The sequence below is a fragment of the Chaetura pelagica genome, unplaced genomic scaffold (genome assembly GCF_000747805.2).
Source record: "Chaetura pelagica isolate M959 unplaced genomic scaffold, ChaPel_1.0 scaffold954, whole genome shotgun sequence".
Taxonomy (NCBI): Eukaryota; Metazoa; Chordata; class Aves; order Apodiformes; family Apodidae; genus Chaetura; species Chaetura pelagica.
Window position 1 is genome coordinate 250,276 of NW_009952907.1, and position 22,268 is coordinate 272,543.

General features: G+C 40.3%; 1 protein-coding gene across 1 annotated transcript; it reads right to left on the reverse strand.

Moving 5' to 3' along the window:
• Window positions 1-4,906: 4,906 nt before the first annotated feature.
• Window positions 4,907-5,950, reverse strand: CCR6 (chemokine (C-C motif) receptor 6). The gene has a single exon (XM_009995656.1). It carries the CDS (start codon window positions 5,948-5,950, stop codon window positions 4,907-4,909), a length of 1,044 nt encoding a protein of 347 aa, XP_009993958.1.
• Between the last annotated feature and the right edge of the window lie 16,318 nt (window positions 5,951-22,268).

The window sequence follows — 22,268 nt, forward strand, 5'->3', positions numbered from 1 at the left end:
CTAGAGCAAGATCACCTAGAGTAGATCGCACAGGACCACATCCAGGTGGGTTTTGAATGTCTCCAGAGATGGAGAATCTACAGCCTCTCTGGGCAGCCTGTTCTGTTACTCTCAGAGTAATTAAGTTTTCCTTATGTTTAACCTGAACCTTATGTACTCCAGTTTAAGGTCAGTGCCCCGTGTCCTGTCATTGAACGCTGGAGAAAAGAGACTGGACCCACCCTCCTGACAACCGTCCTTTAGATATTTATAAATGTTTATTAAATCCCTCCTCAGGCTTCTCTTCTCCAGGCTAAATAGAACCATCTCTCTCAGCTGTTCCTCATGGGACAGATGCTCCATTCCTCTAATAATCTTTTTGGCCCTGCACTGGACTCTTTCCAGTAGTTCCTTACTCCCTCAGCTAGAAAATTGCACAAGCAATGAGTTTTTCAGTTGTCACATTGTTACCACCAGGTCTCATGTCATTCACCACAGTAGACGAGATGCCATTTAATTCCTTCTTCAGTCTGGAGGACCTGCAACTATGTGAAGAAGAAGAGATTCAGGAGCTAATGGTGTAATTCAATTTAAGGGTGAAACATCCTGCTGTTTGTTTTGGGTCTTACTTTGTGTGGCTTCAAAGAGGGTAGGAGCTTCTAACCCACAGGTAGTGGTAGGAGGGAATACCCTGATCACTTGCTAGCAGCCTAAAAGAACAGATCATGAGCTTCTTTCTGTGGTTTTGTTACATAATTTCCTTCGCTTTTATTTTAATATCTGAAAACTAACTGCAAAAGTCAAAACATTTAGATGTGACAGTCTGCTTAGACATTTTTAGTACCTTATCATTTTCATTTAATCTAAAACTATTTTTTCTAATTCAGTCCACAGCCTGAAAGCTTTAATTATCATCTTGCTACTTTCATAACAAAAACTCCCCAAAATTTTCACAATTGCAGTCAACAAGATTGCCCTACAAAGATTCAAAGCAGATTTTGACCTAAATCATAAAATCAGATTTATATCTGTTACGTATATAATAATTATCAATAATACCCCATCACAAAAATGTGCCTCTCTAGACTATTTTTTCATGTTTGTTTTCAGTTTCCACCCATAATCTTCAATGCTTATCTATCTTTGGATAAAATTTTTGTTTTCTTTCCTCTGCCTTTCTTTGCAAGGCCCAAATAACTTTGATCTCCCCTGTCCACTGTGACTCTTGCAGGTTCACCAGGTTATAGTGATCACTCTCCTAAGAAAATCAATATATAAATAGAAAAGTCAGCACATACAATTTAATTATCCCAAAACTGCCACTTTTTATGGAGAGACAAATAATAAATTAGGTCCATTTTCCAGATGGTATGTGGGAAAAAAAAAATATTGGTTTTGATTTATGCTGTCTGCACCTAGACATTATGTCTTTATTTAATGCTGGGCACTGATGATCTACCTCTTTCTGAACTTCTTGAAAGGGAAGCGTCAATTAAGGCAGCCATGGACTCACAGAAAAGAGAACGGAAACCACTAACAAGCAGAGACCTTGTACATGCAACCAATGCCACAATCCAGCCCCAGCCACCAGCTGGAAGAAGATACAAATTGTCTTCTTGGAGTTTATCAGCCCCATCTTCTGTGTATACATGACATAACACATTATGTGTCTTTCTTTCTTTAAATATGTTAGAAAATGAGGACCTATAGAAACGTCTGTTATTATTAAAAAATAATAGATGGAATACATGCCAAAAAAATAATTCACTGTGTGTTTGCTATGCAGTGAACTGCACAGCTACTACAACATGGAAATAATAATTGGAAGCAGCATCCATAGCAAACTCTGAAAACTTCCTCCATGAGCAGAGAAAATAACACTCAAGTTCCTACACATCTGTGCTCTTTTTGGTCCCTAAAAGCCCAACACCCCTTCCAGAACACCTGTTTGTTCTGCTGACACAGCCATAGAAGGAAAGACAGAAATATCTGAGGGTCCGTCAGCAGTATCTGCTGGCCAACTTGCCACCATGATCATCAACTGCTGAACATCAAGCAGTCTTGTTTGCTCTTAGCTAGTCTTGCTCTTCTACCTTAGAGTACCTTTCACCAAAAAATATACGAAAGTATGATGTGCAAATTACATTTCTAAAAACTCCTACTTCCATTTTGTAGCTGCCCTCAAAATTTGAATAAGAAAACCGAAGTTCATGGATTGGAGCTGTATTTCTACCAGCTCAGCAGCCCCTCGAGACCCCATCCTGCCCTTCATCCCCATTTCTTCTAGAGATAGGGTGATGATTCATGGAGATTGCGGTTTTGGCTGTATCTCAAGTGGGGTATTTCACAAGATGCTGACATCAGCACAATTCATATCCAAGCACTATTTTGGTCTCACAAATCCAACATGTTGCCCATCCCTTTGTGACACTTCTTGCCAGTGAGAATCATGGGTATGTTTTTTCCTTTTCCATGTCATTTCCGGTGAGCATTTTCCTTCCCATGAGACAGCAGCCAGGAGGCTATGTTGCCTCCTGCATGAGGCAGATGTCCCACCATCACTGTTTGCAACCCACCAGGGTTCCTCACAGTTACCAGGGGCTGCAATCTATGAGGCAGCCTGGCAGGTCCCTCTCCCTGGGAAAAGTCCTGGTCTGTGGGACTGAGCTTTGGTTTCTTCCCCCTCCTTCCTCAACACCTAGAGTTCATGACACACACTCACCCTTCCCAGACCACTCTCTCTCTACCCAGGTCTGCCAACCCTTTCTTTGGCAAGACAGTGACAGGGTCAGTGACTGCCCCTGGGCCACCATCTCACCCCCAGTCCCACCACAGCAGCTGTTGGGGCAGCTTTTGTGTTGCTCGGTGGTGGAAGGTGGATTCAGACAGAGCAGCAGGGCTGGCAGGGGAGTGGGGGTGTGCTTTGAGCCCTGCAGAGCTCTGCCCAGGAGCCACCAGAGCTTTTGGTAGGCTTCAGTCATGGAAGGCACACTCCCTCACACAGCCTTTGAGGGAGAGATGCTACACCATTCAGAAATGAGGAATTTTGCACTAAGAGAATGTTTCAAGGCAGTACATGTAGCAAGAAACTCTTGGATATGAGGAATTTCTTTTTCTTTTCAGTTATATTTTTTATTTGTTGTGTTCTCATCCAGAAAATCATCAGTGCTATATACAGCTAATACATGCATCTGCATTTACATTTTTTTGTCATATTCTTGCCTCAGTTCCTATTCAGTCACAATAAATATATACCATCTTTATCACTCCTGGCGCAGGTTTTTAAAAACCTCACACTACACTGTAAACAAGGACAGATTGCACCAGCCAAGGTGGTACTAGTTTCATGTTGTGCCAGATCAATGTCCTTACTCAAGGGATCTACAGCTCAAGCAATGTCTTTGGCCCTTAGCACTGCTACTGAAATATGTGGTTAGTGATCCACTGCCTCTTCAGCTGTGATCTTACAAAAAAATAGTAATAATAAAAAATACTAAAATCAATGAAGTTAGCCATCAGAGTGTAAAACACCACACAACAGCAAATCTGGACACTGCCATAGCTCCTGCTCACACTGCAGCAGAACTGCAGAGAACGGGTATGTACTTCTTGCAAATAGGTAGCAGTGGTGATCCTCTCCTCCATCCTGCTCCTCCAGTCTCCCCCTCCTACTCCTGTCATGTCCCACTGTGACTGCTACAGAGTGGTGAAGGTCTCTCAATGAGCAGAAGATGCACTGAGGGTTTGCTGAAAAGTTATGGCTGGGTAAAACTAATTGCATTTATTATAAATATTCCTGTATTCAAAGTGAGTCAAATGCTGACTAACTCAGTAAAAATTGTGGCTGAATTAAGTAAGATGCTGATCTTATTTTTAGATATAGTCCTTGATAATTTCTGAAGTTAGTACATTTCATATATGCATATTTGTGCTAGTAAATCCACTAAATATCAAGAAATGCATCATGTTTTGTCACCAGTTAAGTTACAACTAAAGAATAATTGCAGTTCTGTACATTTTATTACCTTCTAAAAAGCGGAGTGTGAACTTCAGATGGAAAGTGACATGTTTTCGCAAAATTATGTTCACTGTATGACCAGCTTTGGTAGGTTCCAGCACCCGAATCCTGTGGCACATGCAGAGAAGAGTCTCCCAAGCAAAGCTCCATTCTCTATGCAAATGATAACCCCAGGAGATGTCAGAAAACCTTCCCGTGGATATTTCATTGTTCTCTTTAATTAACATTTTTAATTTTTTAAAAAAATATTCTTTTTAGTAAACCTATCACTGTCTGCTTTGACCAGACTCAGCCTTGCTGTAAGCAATTCTTGATGAGCAGTTGAATTGTAGAACGAGGTAAAGATTTATAAGATCTAACGCCTAAGCCCAGCTATGCCAGCTGCCTTGAGCCTCTTTCTTCATTTCTCTGCTTGCTTTCCTTGCCATGCTTTGCTCAAATGCCATCTCTTTAGCTTAGTATTATCACAGTGACCTGTCCGCAACAAAAGCACTTAAATAGGATTTCCAGATAGCAGTACTTAATAAAAACAACATAAATGTAAGCAGAATGAGCCTGGACATAACCTAATAAATTTACTTAGTACTTTCAGGATATATCAGTGATGTAGGACAGATGAAATACAATTTTTCCTTAGAAAGCAAGGAAGTTTCCTCTGTAAACTCCACTTTCTTGATAATTCAAAGGCATGCACTTTAGAAGAGTGTGAATGTTAGGAGAGGTGAATAACAATTCAGGTTTCCACAGGACAGTGTTATTTTTCAATCTCAATTATTTTCCTGAAAGGAGTTGTAGATTGTGTGAGCTCCCTTAGAGGAGCCCAGATGACTTGTTGTCACAGGTGCAGTCACTCTGGTTTCAGTTACTTGGTGAGAAGAGTCCTTCAGTAAAAATCTTTTTCAAATTGTATTATATAGGAAAAGAGGATGCATTGTCAATGAGAATTTCACTAGTCTGTCTTGAATTATTAGTATCAGAATTCGTACGTTTATTGTATTTCTTGTATCTCATGCAACACAGGTCCTTCATTATCTTCACAAAATAACTTCTGAACTTCACTCCAATAAATGCATAGAGAACAGGGTTCAGACAACAGTGTAAAAATGCTATGGTTTCAGTGGAGTATTTTGCATAGGACATTATTTTGTCGTTTTCACAAGATTTACCTACCTTGCCCATATTTATGGCTGTTACAAGCAGAACAATGTTATAAGGCACCTGGCAAACCAGGAAAACAGCTACAATTAATACAATCACTCGGATTGCTTTGTTCTTGTTGGAATTCTGAGCTTGTTGTAAGGATTTTACAATGAATGTATAGCAAAAAAGCATGAACATGAAAGGTATAAAGAATCCAAATCCAACTTGTAGAAAGAGCAGCAGTGATTTCAACACCTTGCTTTCAGACATTTTGTCAAATCTTTGATCGCAGACCTCTTTGGTTTCATTGGAGAAGGTGTAACTTTCATTGTATAGAAAAGAGGAAGTGGAGATTAAAATTGATGACACCCACACAACCAAACAAATGAGTTTACTATGTGCCAGTGTTCTTGCCCTGAGTTTAAATGACTTTGTTGCCTGCACGATAGCAATGTATCGGTCCATGCTGATAAAGGCTAAAAGGAGCATGCCGCAGCTGAAGTTGATTGCATAGATACCTTTAGTCATTTTGCAAAGGAAATCACCAAAAATCCATTTGTCAGCAGCATAATACACTGCCCAGAGTGGGAGAGTGAGAACAAACAGTATGTCTGCTATGGCCATGTTGAAGAGGTACACATCTGTCATGGACTTGGCTCTTTCGTACAAAGCAAAGGTCATCACGACAAAGACGTTACCGACAAGGCCGATGATGCAGATCAATGAATAGGAAACTGGCAGAAACACTTTGGTGAAGTTCCTGACTTCCAGCTTGGAACAAGGTTGTGCGACTTCTGCTAGTAGACAATCCATGTCTAAATAGCAGGGATCTTCAGTGTAATCTGTGGTATTAGGCTCTGTCTGTAAAATAGAAGATCGCCAGTTAACACATACCAGTCAATCTCTAATTTCAGTATAGTAGAAAGATGATAGATAACCAAGTCATACAAATACAATGTGCTTTGGAAATCTTTCAAAATTTTACATACAAGTGTTATATGGCTTGCTGATTTGAAATTAAAGTGACATTTCTCTTATGATAACTGTTATACTTCTATCCAGTCCTTCCTAGGTCTCAGCTTCATGTCTATATCAAACTCATTTCAAGGTAGTCCACAGCACTGTTGTTTTCTCCAGTGCTATTTGTTTGGTACTGTTCCCACCCACTGCACAGCCCAATTAAAAATTTATTTAACACAGCAGAGGAAACTTTTAAGAACTAACTAGAGAATTTTGTAAAATCTCAATTAAAATATTAACATGCAGGTAATATTTTTGAATGGCCCAAAGGTTTCCATCTTTAAATACGTTATGCAGAAAGGTTAGTCTGCCATCACAGAAGACTCTGCAGTGTAGAAGCTGAATTTTAAGTCAAGATCTAGACTTCTTTTGCTGTCAAGGGAGGGGAACAGGCCTTTCTAGCATTTTATACACTTCATAATAATGTAGCATGGCTAAATCAAGTTAAAAAATTATACTTCTCTCCTCTTAGCTAGACAGGCAGTCCAGGATGACAAGCCTGAGACACAGCTACCTGCACCATGGACACCAAATCTGTAGTTACATTAGGATGGTGCAAACCCAATAAACAGTGTGGCTTGATAATGACCTCTGCTGTCAGAAACATCTCTTCAGCTAGTTACTCCAGAGATTTGGGCATGTGGACCAGCAGCCCCAAAGAGCTTTCAGACTAACTGCTTTATTGATGTATTAATATATTTTACCAAGTACTTACAAAATTCATTTTGGCAGTACACTTCTCAGAAAGAACAATATGTTCAGAACTTCAAAATTCTTTCCCAAGGATTTCTGAAAAGAGAACAAAGTAGATTGGATTGGGAATCCAGCACAAGAAATGTGAACAAGTAGAAAAACACAACTCGAAAGAAAACATTTATTCAAAGAAGAATCTCATTGCTTCAACTATATCACATGAGCATCTCAACAAATCACATATCTCTGCAGCACAATGTGCAGTTGTGAGAAGTGGATGGTTTGAATCCATATCATTAAGAATACTCTGTTACATATGGGATGGTTATTCATAGACCTGATGAACGATACATGAGAATATAGGACCCTGACTTCACATTGACTTTGCACCACAAGAAATGAGAGTAAATTAAATTTTACTTTCAGAAATCAGTGTATTGAGGGAAATACGGAACAAATAAACAGCACTACCTTAGTATATTCCTTAACAGTAATATGGCACTTTATCCTTTTGTTTGTACTCTGACATTTTATCAGTGTGCCTCAGCACTTTTCACATCACATTACTTCCCCTTTTTTATTACAGTAGTGAGGTAAATTAAGAATGCAGGATAATTGCTCCTTAGAGTGCAAAGGCTAGTATGCAACATATGAACTGACAGAGCACTAGTGTTGTTTTGTCTTTGTTCAGTGTGCAGATCTTTTTGTTAGAGATTGCACCCAAAGATAATTATTTCTTTTCTTTATCACTGTGATATCACTTTACCAATTGTAATGAATAAATTAATTTGTAAAACACCATCCAGTGAGGAGGTTTTATTATGTTTATTTTAGAGGGCTGGAACTTAATCACTGGGTCATTATGTAAGTATTCACTTGAGATGTCCAGTATGAGACATCTGTCCCCCCTAACATCACTTTAAAGGGTGCTTAGCATTATTAAGGACTTCAATTATGAAAAGGATTCAACCCATTGACTCTGGTTTCAGTGAGGCTCAGACTTCCAGAAATCAGACCACAGTCTAAAGTCACAGAGATAAAATGGGGAACATGTCATCAGTGGTCATACGTGCAAATCTGGACTCAAATGAAATGTATAAGCTCACGTGGGAACCCATGGGCTCAAGACTTAGTTCCACAGCATTCTCCTGCTTGATTTCTGTCCACCTCATCCTTCCATCAGCTCCTCTGTGAGAACAGTACATACAAGCAATGCAGTAGTTGCAGGGATTGGATAATCCCGTATTTGCTAAGGCTGTGAACGGCAGTTTTGTCTACAGTTCCTCTGCTTTTTGTAAGTTGTGGCACTACTAATTAGGAAGTGTGCATGGGTTAGCTTGAAGTCTAGATAAATAAATCCTTCCTGTTTGGGAATTTCCTGAATTTTGAAATAAAGACACAGACAATCTGTAACAGTGGGGCAGAGGCAGTCCAGATATAACTGGGAAGTTGTGGGAGGGAAAGGACCGAACATGCTCCAAAAGCATAATGAGGTTGAAACTTTCTATGACTCATGTAGGGATGCTGGCTCATGATAGAGGGCTGCAGATGGGTGAAGACTTGTACTATATGACAGTGCTTAAGCATCACAGCTTCTCTGGTTTTTCTGCCCTTTAAATAAATCTTTAACCACTTCTCCAGCTTACTCTGCTGTCCTTTCAAAGCTCATTTTTAGAAACTGCATGAATATGACAGCCTGAAAGTACTTGAAAACCTTCTGAAGCAAGCTTTAAACAATTTAAAGTGTGTCTCAGAATAGCAAAGATGTATAAGGCAAACAGGTAAGTTGTACAGTTCATCTGGGGCTGTGGTCCCCTAGCCCATCTTTGCGCAGTTCTAGTCTCCATCTGCTGCTTTACCCTCCTCTGACCCCACCCAGCCAGAAAACCATGCCCTTGCTTGGTGTTTCTACTACCCTTTGCACTTGGTTTCAACTACAGTAACTCTTCACTTAGCACTTCAGACAGCACTAAAAGAGTACTTGGCTAGGTTATTTTTTAATAAACTGTTTTTTTATTGCTGCAAGAAAACTACCTTTCTAGCTATCTGTCACTCATGTCTTTCTAGGACACAAATGGTCAAAATATACAGAGACCCTGACAGCATATATTCTCTAGAAAACAGTCTCTTTTCATTCCACTTAGCCAAAGCCACTCTCAAACATTAATATGATGTACAGAAGGAAGAAGACAGGGCAAAGGCATTTAGAAGAAAGGTAGCACAAGTGTTTCCTACCACCTGTGAGGAGAACTAAGAAAGGAGATCTCATCAGATTAGCACTGACGAAGGGCTCTCCATTTCTCAGAACAGCTCAGCAGAAAGCATGTAGGAAACAATAACTCATCATGGCAGAGCTGCTTGCTCTCCCTGATGCTGCAGGAATTCACAAGGGCACCACCAGTCACACATTTATTCACAAAAGGATTTACACTGTCCAGAAAAAGCTTTTTGAGGGTTGTTGGCATGAGTGCAATAGAGAAGGACTCAGACTGAAACAAGATTTGCACAGATCAGGTTTAGGACCTGGTCTAAATCTCCTGAGCTGATTTCTTTTTCTGACTTTTAAACAGTATGCACTGAAGTTGTTAAGAAGATGCACTGGCTGTGCAGTTGTTTTTCTAACATTGTTTGTATACTACATATAGGCACATGTCTGTACATGTGCACAAAGCATACTTGGGTTCCAAATATTAAATATTTAAGCCTTGCCTTTTTTAACTTACTATTCTTCCATTTTATTCACATAAGCATCTTTCTTTTTCCTATAGAAGCAATACAGGACTACTCAAAAGTAAAGGTAAACTACAGTATTGAACTCAAATGCATTATTTGAATTAGACAGGCAAAAGACAATGTATAAAGAAAGACCTCGGGAAAAGGACAGATTCCTATAAAGAAAATAATTCTCAGTACTTGGAAGGAATCAATGCCTGTTTTTAAAGCATTGCCCACCATTGCAAGTACACTCCTACTTGTGTGTTCGGTTTAATACATTCACCATACATACATAACCTACAGATAACTTTGTTTGGTACTTACCAGATTTTTAAATTGTCTGAAGATCGGGTGAAAGAAGATGTGTGATTCTGTTACATTCTTTTTGTGGCTTCTTGAAGCACGTTTACCATCAGCCTAAAAGGAGTACACTTAAATTCGAAAACCAAGAAATAACAGCATTAGTTATAGGTACAGAGTTAAAATGAAATAATCACCACTTCCTCCTGACAAGCAATAAACACAACCTGGTTTTTTATGTGAAGGAAAGTAGTTAACCTTATCTGTGCTGGAAAAATGCAAGATGAAGGCAAGTCTTTACAGAGCAGGCTAACTACGTAGTGAAATTACCTTACATACACAGTATGCAATGATAGTATTTTTTTAAATAATCAAACTAGTTTTAGAATCATAAAAAGTAGGATCTTATTTTCACTGTGCTCAGGATACATCCTGAGTGATGGCCTGTTCTTGGTAAGGGTACACGTAACGTCATGCAAATGAGTAATTTAATCACTACTCATTTAAATCCACAAAATCACTTGAAGTAGGGCTGCAAAACTGAGGCAAGTGTTAGTGACTGAATTAAATATTATGTGGTTTCTGAAGAAAAAATAGTAATCTGGTATATGGCAAGGTGCTCATTAACCAAGTGTTTTGCCTGAACTGTGGACCAAAAAAGATGCCAATGCCCAGATAAAGAAGGAAGATGTAATTATATTTGCCTGTTTGGCAGAAACAATTGCTGTTTGTGAGCATACTTTTCAGGTATGTTTTTAAAGTTAGCTGGAACTAAACATGAAAATATTTCATTTTATGATTTCTGAATTTTAAAAACTATAAACCTTTCTTTTCCAGACCTTAGTTTCTGATGGTAACTCAAACGTTTGCAATAGCAGAATAAAACAAAAAAAACTATTAAAGAAACCTTCAAACTTCTTATTTTAGAAATTGCGTGTGTGAACAGATGTCACACTCGTCATTTTTTTCAGAACTGAGCATATTACAATGGCATGCTGCTCTTTTCCACTAATCATACTCAGTGAATGAAAAAAAAATGCTGCATAGTGTCAAAATGTGACTTGGGAGATTTAAAATATCATGTCATAATGGTTCACAGCTATTTAAGGAGGCACATTTCATTTTTTTGATGGCTGATTTTCATAGGATCCAAGGCCTGGACTTTACCTATGACAAAATCCCAACATATTTGCACAGAAAAATACAGAGATACTTAAAAATCCTGACATCCAAGTCTTATCAGTGTTATTTCATGGAATGAGAGCCATTAAAAGATAGATCAGAATTTTAACTTATGTGTTGCAAATACTATTGCTATTGTCCTGTATGCAGATGTTTTCTAATTTAAATACATCTCATGCTTTTATTCTGCAATATATTAAACATTCAGCATGATTAACAGTCTTTCAGAAGGTGAAGAGTTCATCATACAGGTGAATGTGAAAGTTAACACAAGGCAAGTGCTCAGACTTACCTTCTCAGCATGTTTTCTTTTGATCCAGTTACAAAGCCCAAACAGCCCTCCTGGCAGATGCTTTGTGCTGTATCTTCACACTGTGATAAGTGAAAAGGGTTTTTTCTTTTTAACACAACTATTTGAAAATCTGCATGTTATGCAAATGAAGCTCCCACATGTAGTTAAGTTATGCTCGTATGTTAGAGCTCTGAAAGGAAATCTATTCTCATTTAGCTAATATGGATATTGTGGTTTCTCAAATCTTATCACATGCTAGTTTTCTGCCATCATTAGTTAAGAAAAGAAAATATTGAAAGATAAGGAAAACAAACCCACCATCTGAATTATTCCAGAGTTCACATGTTACCTCTGGAATTACTCAGGATGTTAGGTTTTTTAACTCTAAAAGTCAGGCAGCATACACTTCTGATGTTCCACTCTGCTTTAATGTTAATTCAGTTAGATTTAGATCAGTCTAATCCGCTTCAAAAATCTAGCTGAGGTTCTGGTCTCTTCATGACTGTTTCAGACTACCAAATGTAAACTATTTACATTCAGGATGTTCGTATTACCTATTTTTTTTTTTTTTTTAACATTATCATTCTGTATTATCAATACATTTATTTATCTCATTCATTCTTTCAAACTTTCCTTCCATTGTGTGCAGCCAGTTTTTTTTACTTTTACAAATATGTTTCTTCTGACTTGGGTATTGCTGTATTTATTTTTTTGTTCTCCCTATTTCTTCCTCTTTCTTTGTTCAGCTTTTCTGGATTTCTCTAATATTAATCTCATCTTCACAATTTGTAGCACCACTCACTGGCTTCCCTTTGATCTTTTTTGTTCATATTTTCAGCCTCACTCCAACCTGGTTCTGTGTACACCCCCCATCAGACACAGCCCTCTGCACGTGTCAGGAGGTGTCAGGGACGGAAATAACAGGATCCCAGCACTGATATCTGTCCGTCATTGACTGGCATCCATCAATGTTTTAATTACTTGATGACCTGTGTCAAACCAGTCAGACAAACCTGTGTCAAACCAGTCAGAGAAGACAGAGCCCTCCTAAGGCCTTCTACAGGCTTTTTGCCATGGGAGCAAATAGGCCTCAGGAGATTAAAGGCTAAGGGCTGCAGACAGAGTACTTGGGAAGGAGAGAGATGGCAAAATCAATGTTTAGCTCCTAACCCTAGCCCAAGACATACCACTGCATATGTAAAACCTCACAATCCATCATTTTTCGTCCACCAATGCACTTGTTATTTAATTTGAAAACAGAGTGAGGCTGAAAAAAAATCTATGTGAAATACTTTGCTGGTCATGTGAAAATCTGAAAGAGTCAGAGCTGATTTCTTCTCAAACTGAATATGGAATTTCTGAAGGAGGAGCATAGTCATACACAGAGCACTCCACTGCTTCACTGCAACATCACTTCTAGAAACAGTCTATTTCCTAGCTGGCCTTGCTTCCAGAAAGAAGTGTAAAGAGCAGGAAGCGTATCTTCCTGTTGATAATCACTGGTTTCAGAAAAGCTGTTTAAAAATATTTTATTTTTCCAGAGCAAATGTTGATGAAAACAAAAGTTTAAAGCAAAAAAATGTTGGATTTTTGACACAAGTTTCTATAGCAAAGATGCCAGTTTAAAAAAAGCACCAAGATGCACAGGTGAGTTATATGGTTGTTCATACATTTATTCTTTTTTTTTTGTAGTCTGAGCTTACCAATCACACTGTTTCCTAGCTTTGGATAAAGAAAGCAGTGAGTAATGTCTAAGGTCTCACAGAAGCTTAGGAAAAGGATTGGAATTCATGTGGAACAACTCCCATGAGACCTAAGAGGAGCGTTTTCCTATTAACACATTTCAGTTTTTCATGAAAATGTTTCTGGGATAGCTAAAAGCATTCTGAAGGATACATCTGGTTTATTGAAAGAATGCTTTTTTTCCATTAAGAAATAACTGTAGTAGAGAATTTCCTAACAATGTTACTCCTTTAATTCAATAACTTTTGCCTGAATTATGTTGTATTGGTCTGTTTCTTGCTATTGCACTTCAGCTACTTGTCTTAAAGAGGTTTAAGAACCATTTCTGGTGAAAACATCTCCTAATGTTATGCCAGAGGTAATGAATGTATACAGTGCTGAACACAATGCCTGTATTGCCAAAAAGCAATCAAATGGAAATACCAGGTGCTCATAATCTCACTTATCTAACTTCTCTGTCCACAAAAATTACTATCCTGACCCGAAGATACATTTGTTCCTGAAATCTCAAGAAAGACAGTATAACACGAATCCCAGTCCCTTATTTTACACCAGCTGTGCAATTCTTTGTGTACAGCTGTGCACCACCTAAACCTTTTCTTTCCTGAGTGGGGAGAGATTGATTTAATTGTAGATGTCCTTTCTGAAGTCATGAGTGGGGGAAAGTGGTTTAATTCCTGTGTCTCCCCTACCCAGTGAAGCATCTAGTACAACATTCTTTGATCCCATCTGGGTCAACAATTTCCTGAAACCAAGCCCTTGTTACTGCAGCACTTACGGAATATGTCATTATGAGATCAAGCTTAACATAGCAGCTACAATAACAGGCTTAAAACCAAACTCTTGCTGAAGTGGATCTGATTTTTTTAATAAAATGTATCACTGCATATAAGACAAAACATTGCAAAATACTCCAGACAACTGCTGTCTTTTGAAGCGAATGGTCACCTGCAAGAAAGTTATGCTGAATTGCCTGCTAGTGTATCACTAATTGACATTAGGCTGTATATGGCAAGTGAGTTTCCGTATCAGAAATGCTGCAAACAAAAAGTAAAGAGACAAGCAGATTTGCAGTCACTTACATAATTTCTGTGTTTTTGATGCTTTAGTCAGACCATACCTGTTATGTTTTTCTTTTTCTCTCAGTCTCTCATTCTCTGTTTCATGTCTCACTGACATAACTACCTAAGTAGTTTCTCAAACCTATCATCAGTCCTGTATTCCCAGCACTGACATTTCAACCTGAGTACATTGAATTCATTGACCTAATTTTCATTGGCCTAATCTTTTTTAGAGTTGTAATTTCTTGATATGACTGTTTTTACAAAAGTCCCACAGCTCGCAATGCCCCAGTCACCTCTCTTTCCACAGCAGTAAGACTTCATGGCCTGAGTAGAAGATAGAGTTTAAAAGGTGACTATATACCTAAAGATGTGACTGGTTGTATAGTAGGGAAGTATTAAGCCATCTGGGATCCTGGCTCCCACGTAAAGCTACAAATGCTGAAATGGAAGAATGAAATTTGAAATTGACGCTGCATGATATGCAGCCCCTGAGTGGATTGGGTACCACTCAAAGGAGATTTCTTTTAGTCTCTGTGGACCAAGGTGCAGTGTGGGCTATTCAGGTCTTGGACTGTGATTTTCTCTATTGTAAAGACAAATTGGAGGGGTTGGCTGGCCACCTCAGTGACACAATGGCTCCTTCATTTTGTATCTACACCACAGTGCAGGCTGTAACCACTAACCACACCAATGATCTGAGGCAACCCAGAGAAGAACTCCAATAAGACATTGCTCTGCAAGGAGGAAAATCTCTTCCCAAGCCTTCTTCACAGAGGGAACTGCTGTTCCTAAACACTTACCACTGGTAGGCATTTGTGCAGACTGGTGTAGGACAGAGGTTGTGTCCTTATCACAGATCCTCCTTATGGCTGGATGTGGATTAGTGAGATAATCAAGTGCACATTTAAATAATTCTGCTTCTAATAAGCTTTAAATGTGCCGGGCAGTTAACTCTTACTGCAGTCAACAGAAGCTAGGTACCTCATTCCCTTTAGAGACTTGAGCCTGTCCATGAATTTCCATGGGGATTAGGAGGGAAAGTAAATGCATATTGGGATGGTGTGCCTAGCAAACTTCAGGGAGAGCAGCTCTTGATGCAGGATCCTCTATTGTGAACAGCTGACACAGTTCTCTGAATTCATATTGCAGCAGACAGTTCAGCTTTCACTTCCCTTCTAAGAGTGGGCAACTGTTGTTATCATTTTATCACTAAGTCTTCATGTGTAAAGTCACTTACTGGTGGTTTGTGTTTCGGTAACACAGATTTTTCCACTGTGATTATAGAGGTGGTAAAAAAAAAAATAAAAAGAAAAAAAAATTTAAAAGCCAAGTGAGAAACCAAAGAAGTAACAGTAGGCACATTACCAATGATTTCCTCACAGGAGCAGCAAGCTAACCACTGCTGTTGATTAATTTTGTGTTGTACAGAGCATACAAGCATGTCCTTACATCCCATCCCTGGGATATGATGAGACTGTTTCCATAAATGTTGTCTAGCCTGCACTGTGACAGGCACCTGATAATGCTGTGGGGCTGGTGTGCTGGAGAACCATGCAGCACAGCTAAATCTACTGAAATGATACTGTAGAGCAACAGGCTGGATAGTGAAGAACAGCATGACTAGTTCAGATATCCAGGTACGACTCTCCTGACAGGTGGCACCAGTACCACAAAGGGTCAGGTTCATTTATATAGGCATTCTAACTTTGATTTAAAATTAGAGCTAGAAAACCAGGAACCTGGTTATGGCTTTTGGCCTTGGCAAGGAAGCTTCTCCATCTGCAGAAATTCCAAGACTTTTTAACAGGTCTCTCAGTGTATCTTCCTTACCTGGCACAAAGCTATGCCAGATAGCTCAGATGCCAGATGCAGTATACAGCCCCCAAAAGATCAATTTATCTTGCTCTAAGTCAGGCTGCTTTTTGATGCCTGCCCAGGCATCTTACTCATCTTTTCATGGAATCATAGAATACCAGGTTGGAAGAGACCTCAAGGATCATACAATCCAAACTTTCTTGGCAAAAAAAAAGCATGGGATAGACAAGATGGCCCAGCACCCTGTCTAGCTGAATCTTAAAAGTGTCCAATGCTGGGGAATCCACCCCTTCCCCAGAAGAAGATTATTCTGATGGCTCATTGTTCACGGTATTTTGTTGTGCAACAAAGACATGCTCTTCCCTGAAGGGAAAAAGGATGGGTGTCTGAAGACATACTTGAGAAAGCTGGCAACTGATACCTGGCCATGGTCCTTTCAGTAGTTCCCGGTGACAGGACAAGGAACAATGGGCACAAGCTGAAACAAAGGAAGTTCCTGTTAAACGTGAGAAAAAAACTTCTTTACTATGAGGGTGAAAAAGCACTGGACAGGCTGCTCAGGGAGGTGGTGGAGTCCCCTTCTCTGGAGATATTCAAGACCCACCTGGATGCAGTCCTGAGTAACGTGCTCTAGGTGATTCTGCTTTGGTGGGGGAGTTGGACTAGATGATCTCTAGAGGTCCCTTCCATCTCTGGCAATTCTGTGATTTCTTCCTCCCCAGTATGTTTTTTGTTGCCTCCACTGTTGAGATTTGGGAAAGTGTGCTAAGATTAACCACTTCCTGCTTCACTGCAGCTTCCTCCCACTTTGTTGACCAGGGTTGGTAGACATCTAAATTTGCACTGGTCCATCACTAATCCCCAGTGGGTTCTCACTACCCTGAAGCTTTAGTGCCTAACCCAGGAATCCCCACCTAGATGCTAGCAAAGATGTACTCACCAGGATCTGCAGCTGCTCCCTGTGGCTGTTGTCTGTGGCATCACACAAAGCAGTCTTTGCTCTGTTTTATTCCTTCTACAAAGTTGTAATGGAGGAACCAATCTTGATATATCCCAGCACAGTTCCCTCCTTCAGAGAGGACAATCTGACCAATATGTTTATTTCTCTCATCCTTAAAGCATTCTTCCTGTCCACATTCGGCTGAGCTCACCAGCCTGTTTGGAGTCAGGATCACCCCTCAGCTGGGAAAATTTGGGCCAGCTGTTTTGTTCTTTCATTACTTCACAGGGACAATATTCCTTTTCCTATTTCAAAGCTCTCTTTCTTCCGATATACCTCTGATCATTGCTACCTGAAATGCTGAAATGAGACCTGGCCCAGCCAGTCATTTGCTTCTACCTGCTAGCAGTCGTCAAGGCAGAAATGCTGATTCTCTGCACTTTTTGTCTGTTTGTCTCAAGCCTATCTGCTCCCTGCTCAGTCCTAAGTGCCAGGACTAAGTGCCCTAACTCTTAAGACACACATCACAAGAACTGTTTAGCAGACTACTTTTTAATGTCAAATACACAAGACCAAAATCCAAAACTGTAATAGTTTTCTCAAAGCAATGTTGTTTACATTAAGTTTGTATGATCTCTTCCTTGACTTCTCAGTATTACAGTGAATGCAGAGAGTCAATACACCCACTGCCAACCACTGCATTTCATTTAACTCTGCAGCACTGGCTCGTTAGCCGCTTCTGAATCAAGAAATCAGTCTAGTGAAGTGTTTAGACCTGTGTATTTCTAAATCTGTGAATAGTTCCCAAGGTGTTTTTCAGCCAGGTTTCAAGGGACAGTTGAGCCAACGCTTCAGCTGCCACACGCAGCAGTCTCCTACCTTCTCCTGGACTCCAGCCTTTTTCTCCAAGCACCTGGCTTAGCTTGTCAAAACAATAGAAAACTGTTCATTCTCTTTCTTTGTTGGTTTGTGGCTCTAGGTTGTTCGTTGCTTGTTTTGGGGGTTGTTCTTGTTGTTCTTTTGGTTTTTTTTTCTTTGTTGTTTTTTTTCAGGTGAGGAACTTCCCCCTTGTTTAGCAAAGAGAATCTTCAGGGGTCACGTAAAAGCCAGTGAGAAAAGCCCAGACCTTGATCCTAAATAGAGTTGGGTCTAGCTTGCCTCCCCTCCCTCTGCTTCTGGAAATATGTTCTCATTGGTGAGAATTGTCATTCCCACCCACAACCAAGAGGGAAAATCTCACTCTCACAGGTGAAGTTTTTCCACACTAACCCCAAGTTACACATGAAATCTGGAAAGCCTCACCTTATCCTGGTTCTGGAGGGCAAAGATGTCTTCCTGACAGGACATGGTGTGTTGGTCACCCTGCTGATGTTTGAAAGACATAATGATGCGGTGCTTAGGGACTTCATTTAGGCACTGGAGTTGGCAGAGTTAGCTTAATGGTTGGTGGAGGTGGGTTATGGTTGGACTCAATGACCTTAAGTGTCTTTTCCAAACAGAATGATTCTGTGATCTTTTGATATCATGCCACCTCCCACAGCAAATTCAAGCAGCGGGACTAGAGAGGTTTGTTCCCCTTCAGGCACTGACAGACCTGTACAACAAGCCTGATCCACACCACCTCTAGCATAGGATGGCTTGTACCCTTGTCAAAGCCTTCTTGATGTAAATACCTCAGCGATGCTAACACAGGCAAGCAGCTTTCAGTAATACAGGATTTTTGCTGCAATTTCCCCAGTAATTTTATGTCATAAGCACTATGTCTCCACTGTGGCAGAGAAAGGAATGAACTCCTACCAGCTGAGCTCTGCCAGAAGGTTCCTGAAAGTGCTGAATTGATAATGTGGGGCCCCTTTAAAAATCTAATCAAAACAAATACAACAAGAGTTTGCACTATGATGCCTCACATTATAGTATTACTGGAGAGTAACTATGAAAGGAACTACTCTGTAATGGCTAGATTCATGTCCTGTGTTATTGAGATGGTACTGCCTGATAACCATGAGCTACACCACAGAATTCAGAAGTTCCCCTGGCTCTGCAGAACTGGAACTGATGGCAGGATTAATGACTCAAAAAGAAAATTCTCGTTACAGGATGCTATTGTGATAATAATTTTTCTCCTTGCAGGTTTGTCATCATTGGAACCAGCTATGAAGTGTCAGTACTCAGGCAGACACTTCTCATTGCAAGATGGTGGTAGGTAAGGGAAAGGCTGAGCTTCAGAATCTATCCTCTCTGCTCAGAGGTGCCACCCTTCCGTGAAGGGTGAGAAGAAGGCCATGCTAACAGCTGGAGAGGAGGAGCCCTCAGGCAGCTAATATAGCGCCTGCCAGGTTAAGTAAAATGGAGGATAAGAGTGAAGCCATCCCAGCCTGAGACAAAAAGTATAGGAGGAAAGCCAGTATTTTTGCAGCTCTCCCTGAAGGTTTTCTTACGACTTTTAAGTAACTTTTGTTCACATTATTGTTTTCTTTTCTGTCACAGCTGAATGCAACAACAACTGTAAAAAGCAAGACAGAATATGAGACTGGAAGATTTTTAGATGCAACAGGAGATTTGTGGTTAAAAGCTATTGGAGGTCCTACTGTAGAGAAGATGCCTCCTCAGTGAGGGCAGCACAAGGTTTTATTCTTAAAATCGTCCCTCCAATCATATGTTAAATAAAAACTGCTATTTAAATAAAGAAGAAACAAGTTTTGAGAGAGTTCAATTTGCCATAAGCCATGTACTAAGGATGCTTTTTTAAATTTTATTTTGAAGGGGACTTCAGAGGATTTTTTAATTAAGTTGAAATCTCATTATTCTAATTATTGGAAAAGACTAGACTCAGACTTGTTTCTTTTAATAGTCATAAATACACAGATTGCTCACTGCCTTCAACTTTACCTTGTTATATCTGAGGTAGTCTTCCTACCTTAAGTGACTTCAATCTTCTCTCTGCTGTCCTGCAAGGCCCTGAGTGATTTTCAGTTTGTGAAAGCAGCTTCTTCCTAGGACAGTTTCCAGCCTGCCCTCTTAAGGTGGATCTTTTCCATTCCTATCCTACCGTTTGAACTTCACTAGGGTCTGAAGCACTGCCCTTACACTTGGACTTGTAAGCACGTCTCTGGGGTGCCCAATTCTGCCCAGCAGCCTCTCCTGAATGCTTAGCCTCCTAGCCTTCCTGATTCCTGCATCTCCTCCCACCCCAGAATAGCTTTAATGAACACCAAAAGTAATGAACACCAAAAGTGCAGGCCTTCACTGTTCCTCTCTTCAGGAGCTACATAGCGTTCTTAGGGGGAAACCAAATCTGCTTGAGTTGAAGGCAATTCACGGGTTTTCTTTCAGAACCCTAAGAAGACCAGTAGATATATTAGTTATGATTCCCACCCACATACAGAAGTATGTTGAACTGTCTTTACTCCCATCAAGAACCTGTTGCCTCTCTTTCTCCTCTCTGAACTGCTCTAAAGGCTAGAATCATCACCAGGATAGGTTTCAGTTCCTTGTGAGCAATAGTGTTCCTGTTTTCTCAGAGCTATCCCAGACTGAGACAATGGACATTAAGCAGCTTATCCCAAGTCATCCATTAAGCCTGTGGCAGACTTGTGAACATATTTTGGGAGATGCAGGTCAGTGCTATAAGGGCTAGAGGGCCCTTCCTTGGACTGTGTTCAGAGAAAAGTAATTTCTCCTGGTGCTGGGAGCAGAGGTGGCTGGTGGGAGCACAATTGTGTCAGTCACTTTTGCAGTGCCACTCTGTAGAAGCCATGTGCAACTGGGAGCTGAGGAAGACAAGCAGGGGCAATGCAGGGACAACAGAAGGAGAAGACACAGGAGACTAAAGGCAGGAAAAGAGGTAAGGAAAGCCAGAAAGGAAACCAAAGAGGAAACAGTCCATATACAAATGGAATCATCTTGAAACAGTCAGTCAGAGGACTTTATAAAGCCACTGTCTTGTGGCTACCTATGATGGGCTTAGCGTGGCTGAGTTCCCAGTCTGACAGGCTTCAGGACTAATGAATACAGAGGGCATTTACCTCTTCACAACCCAACAAGCTAATAGGAATAAAGAATACCTCAATCTCCTGCTAACACCCCTGCACAAATCTGAGAAAGAGGTGTGTGCACCACACAGTCCAGGCATGCCTCTCTGTGCTCCACCAGTACTTCAACACTGGTCCCACACTGCCTTACCACTGACTGTTCAGGCTCCAAATACGCAGCAGAAGATCCACCACTGTCTGTTATTCCTCCTTTCTGTGCCTTACTGAGACTAGATATAAGCTTGTGCTTGTGTAGTTTTATCTAAATGTGCAGTTTTCTGCAGGTAGAGGTTAACACAAGGCCATAAGATATGTCACTGTCCTTGCACTTTGTCACTTAGGTAGGTTCAACATTCTGCTATTACATTCTCCTTCCCTGGTACAACTTGTGCAGAGCACAGGCAGGGCTCCTCCCCAGCCAGAGTGCACAGTGGGGAGCGTCCTCTCAGCACCTTTCACTGATGGGCAGTACCACGAGTGGCAAAACTTCTAGTTTCCACAAAGCCCTGCCATCCTCTCTACTGTATGAGATTTTTCTGCACTACCACAGCTTTAAGCTGGAACATTAAACTCCATTAAACATCATATTTGTTAAAATAATGTCTGCAGTTCATAAACAATAATTCCAAATAACTGCTTGCCCCAGGTTGATAGCAAACAACAGATTACTGCAGTTTTAAATTAAATGCTCAGGTAAAAACAAAAGCTGGGGCAGAACAGAGGCAGCCATCCTCAAGAAAGCAGTCTGTCTTTAGCTGTGTGGCCAGCTTAGCTCAGCTTCTGGACTCCTGTTCTTGTTGGAGCCAAGGAGGTAGAAAACAAGCTCTGAGTCATGTTTGCTTGATCTGGGTGATCTTTTGTGCTCCTACCTGTTGAAAGTTTGTTTCAATTCACTTCTCAATCCCTGGAGGCAGCACAGAGAGGATCAAGTAACAATAAAGTGATTCATAAGCAGTATTTGGCTCTACTGTGCAGAAAAAAACAGTGGACTTGAGCATAAGTGCAGTGGTGACAAGAAAATGTATAGATGGTATTAATTGCAAAAGACCACACAACTGGAGAGTCTTTGGTTTGCAGATCTTTGGTGATCAGTAAGAGAATTGACATAAAATGAGTCAGGATGCATCCTTTTAAAAAAATAATAAAATCAAAGATCATAAAAGCAAAGCACGGTTGGAGACGAAGAAATAAAAAAGGCTGTTCTGCAAGATTTCCTGTTCCGTGAGGCATGGGTAATTGGCCTACATTTGTGACCCCATTTTCCTTTTAGGTTTGTAGCTGTACTGCAGAGATTCATTCCCTTGATACAAAGTCTGTGCTGTGAAGGAGCAGGAAT

Excerpts from the sequence above, each read along its gene's own strand:
- CCR6 (XM_009995656.1), bottom strand. The coding sequence starts at position 5,950 with ATGGATTGTCTACTAGCAGAAGTCGCACAACCTTGTTCCAAGCTGGAA.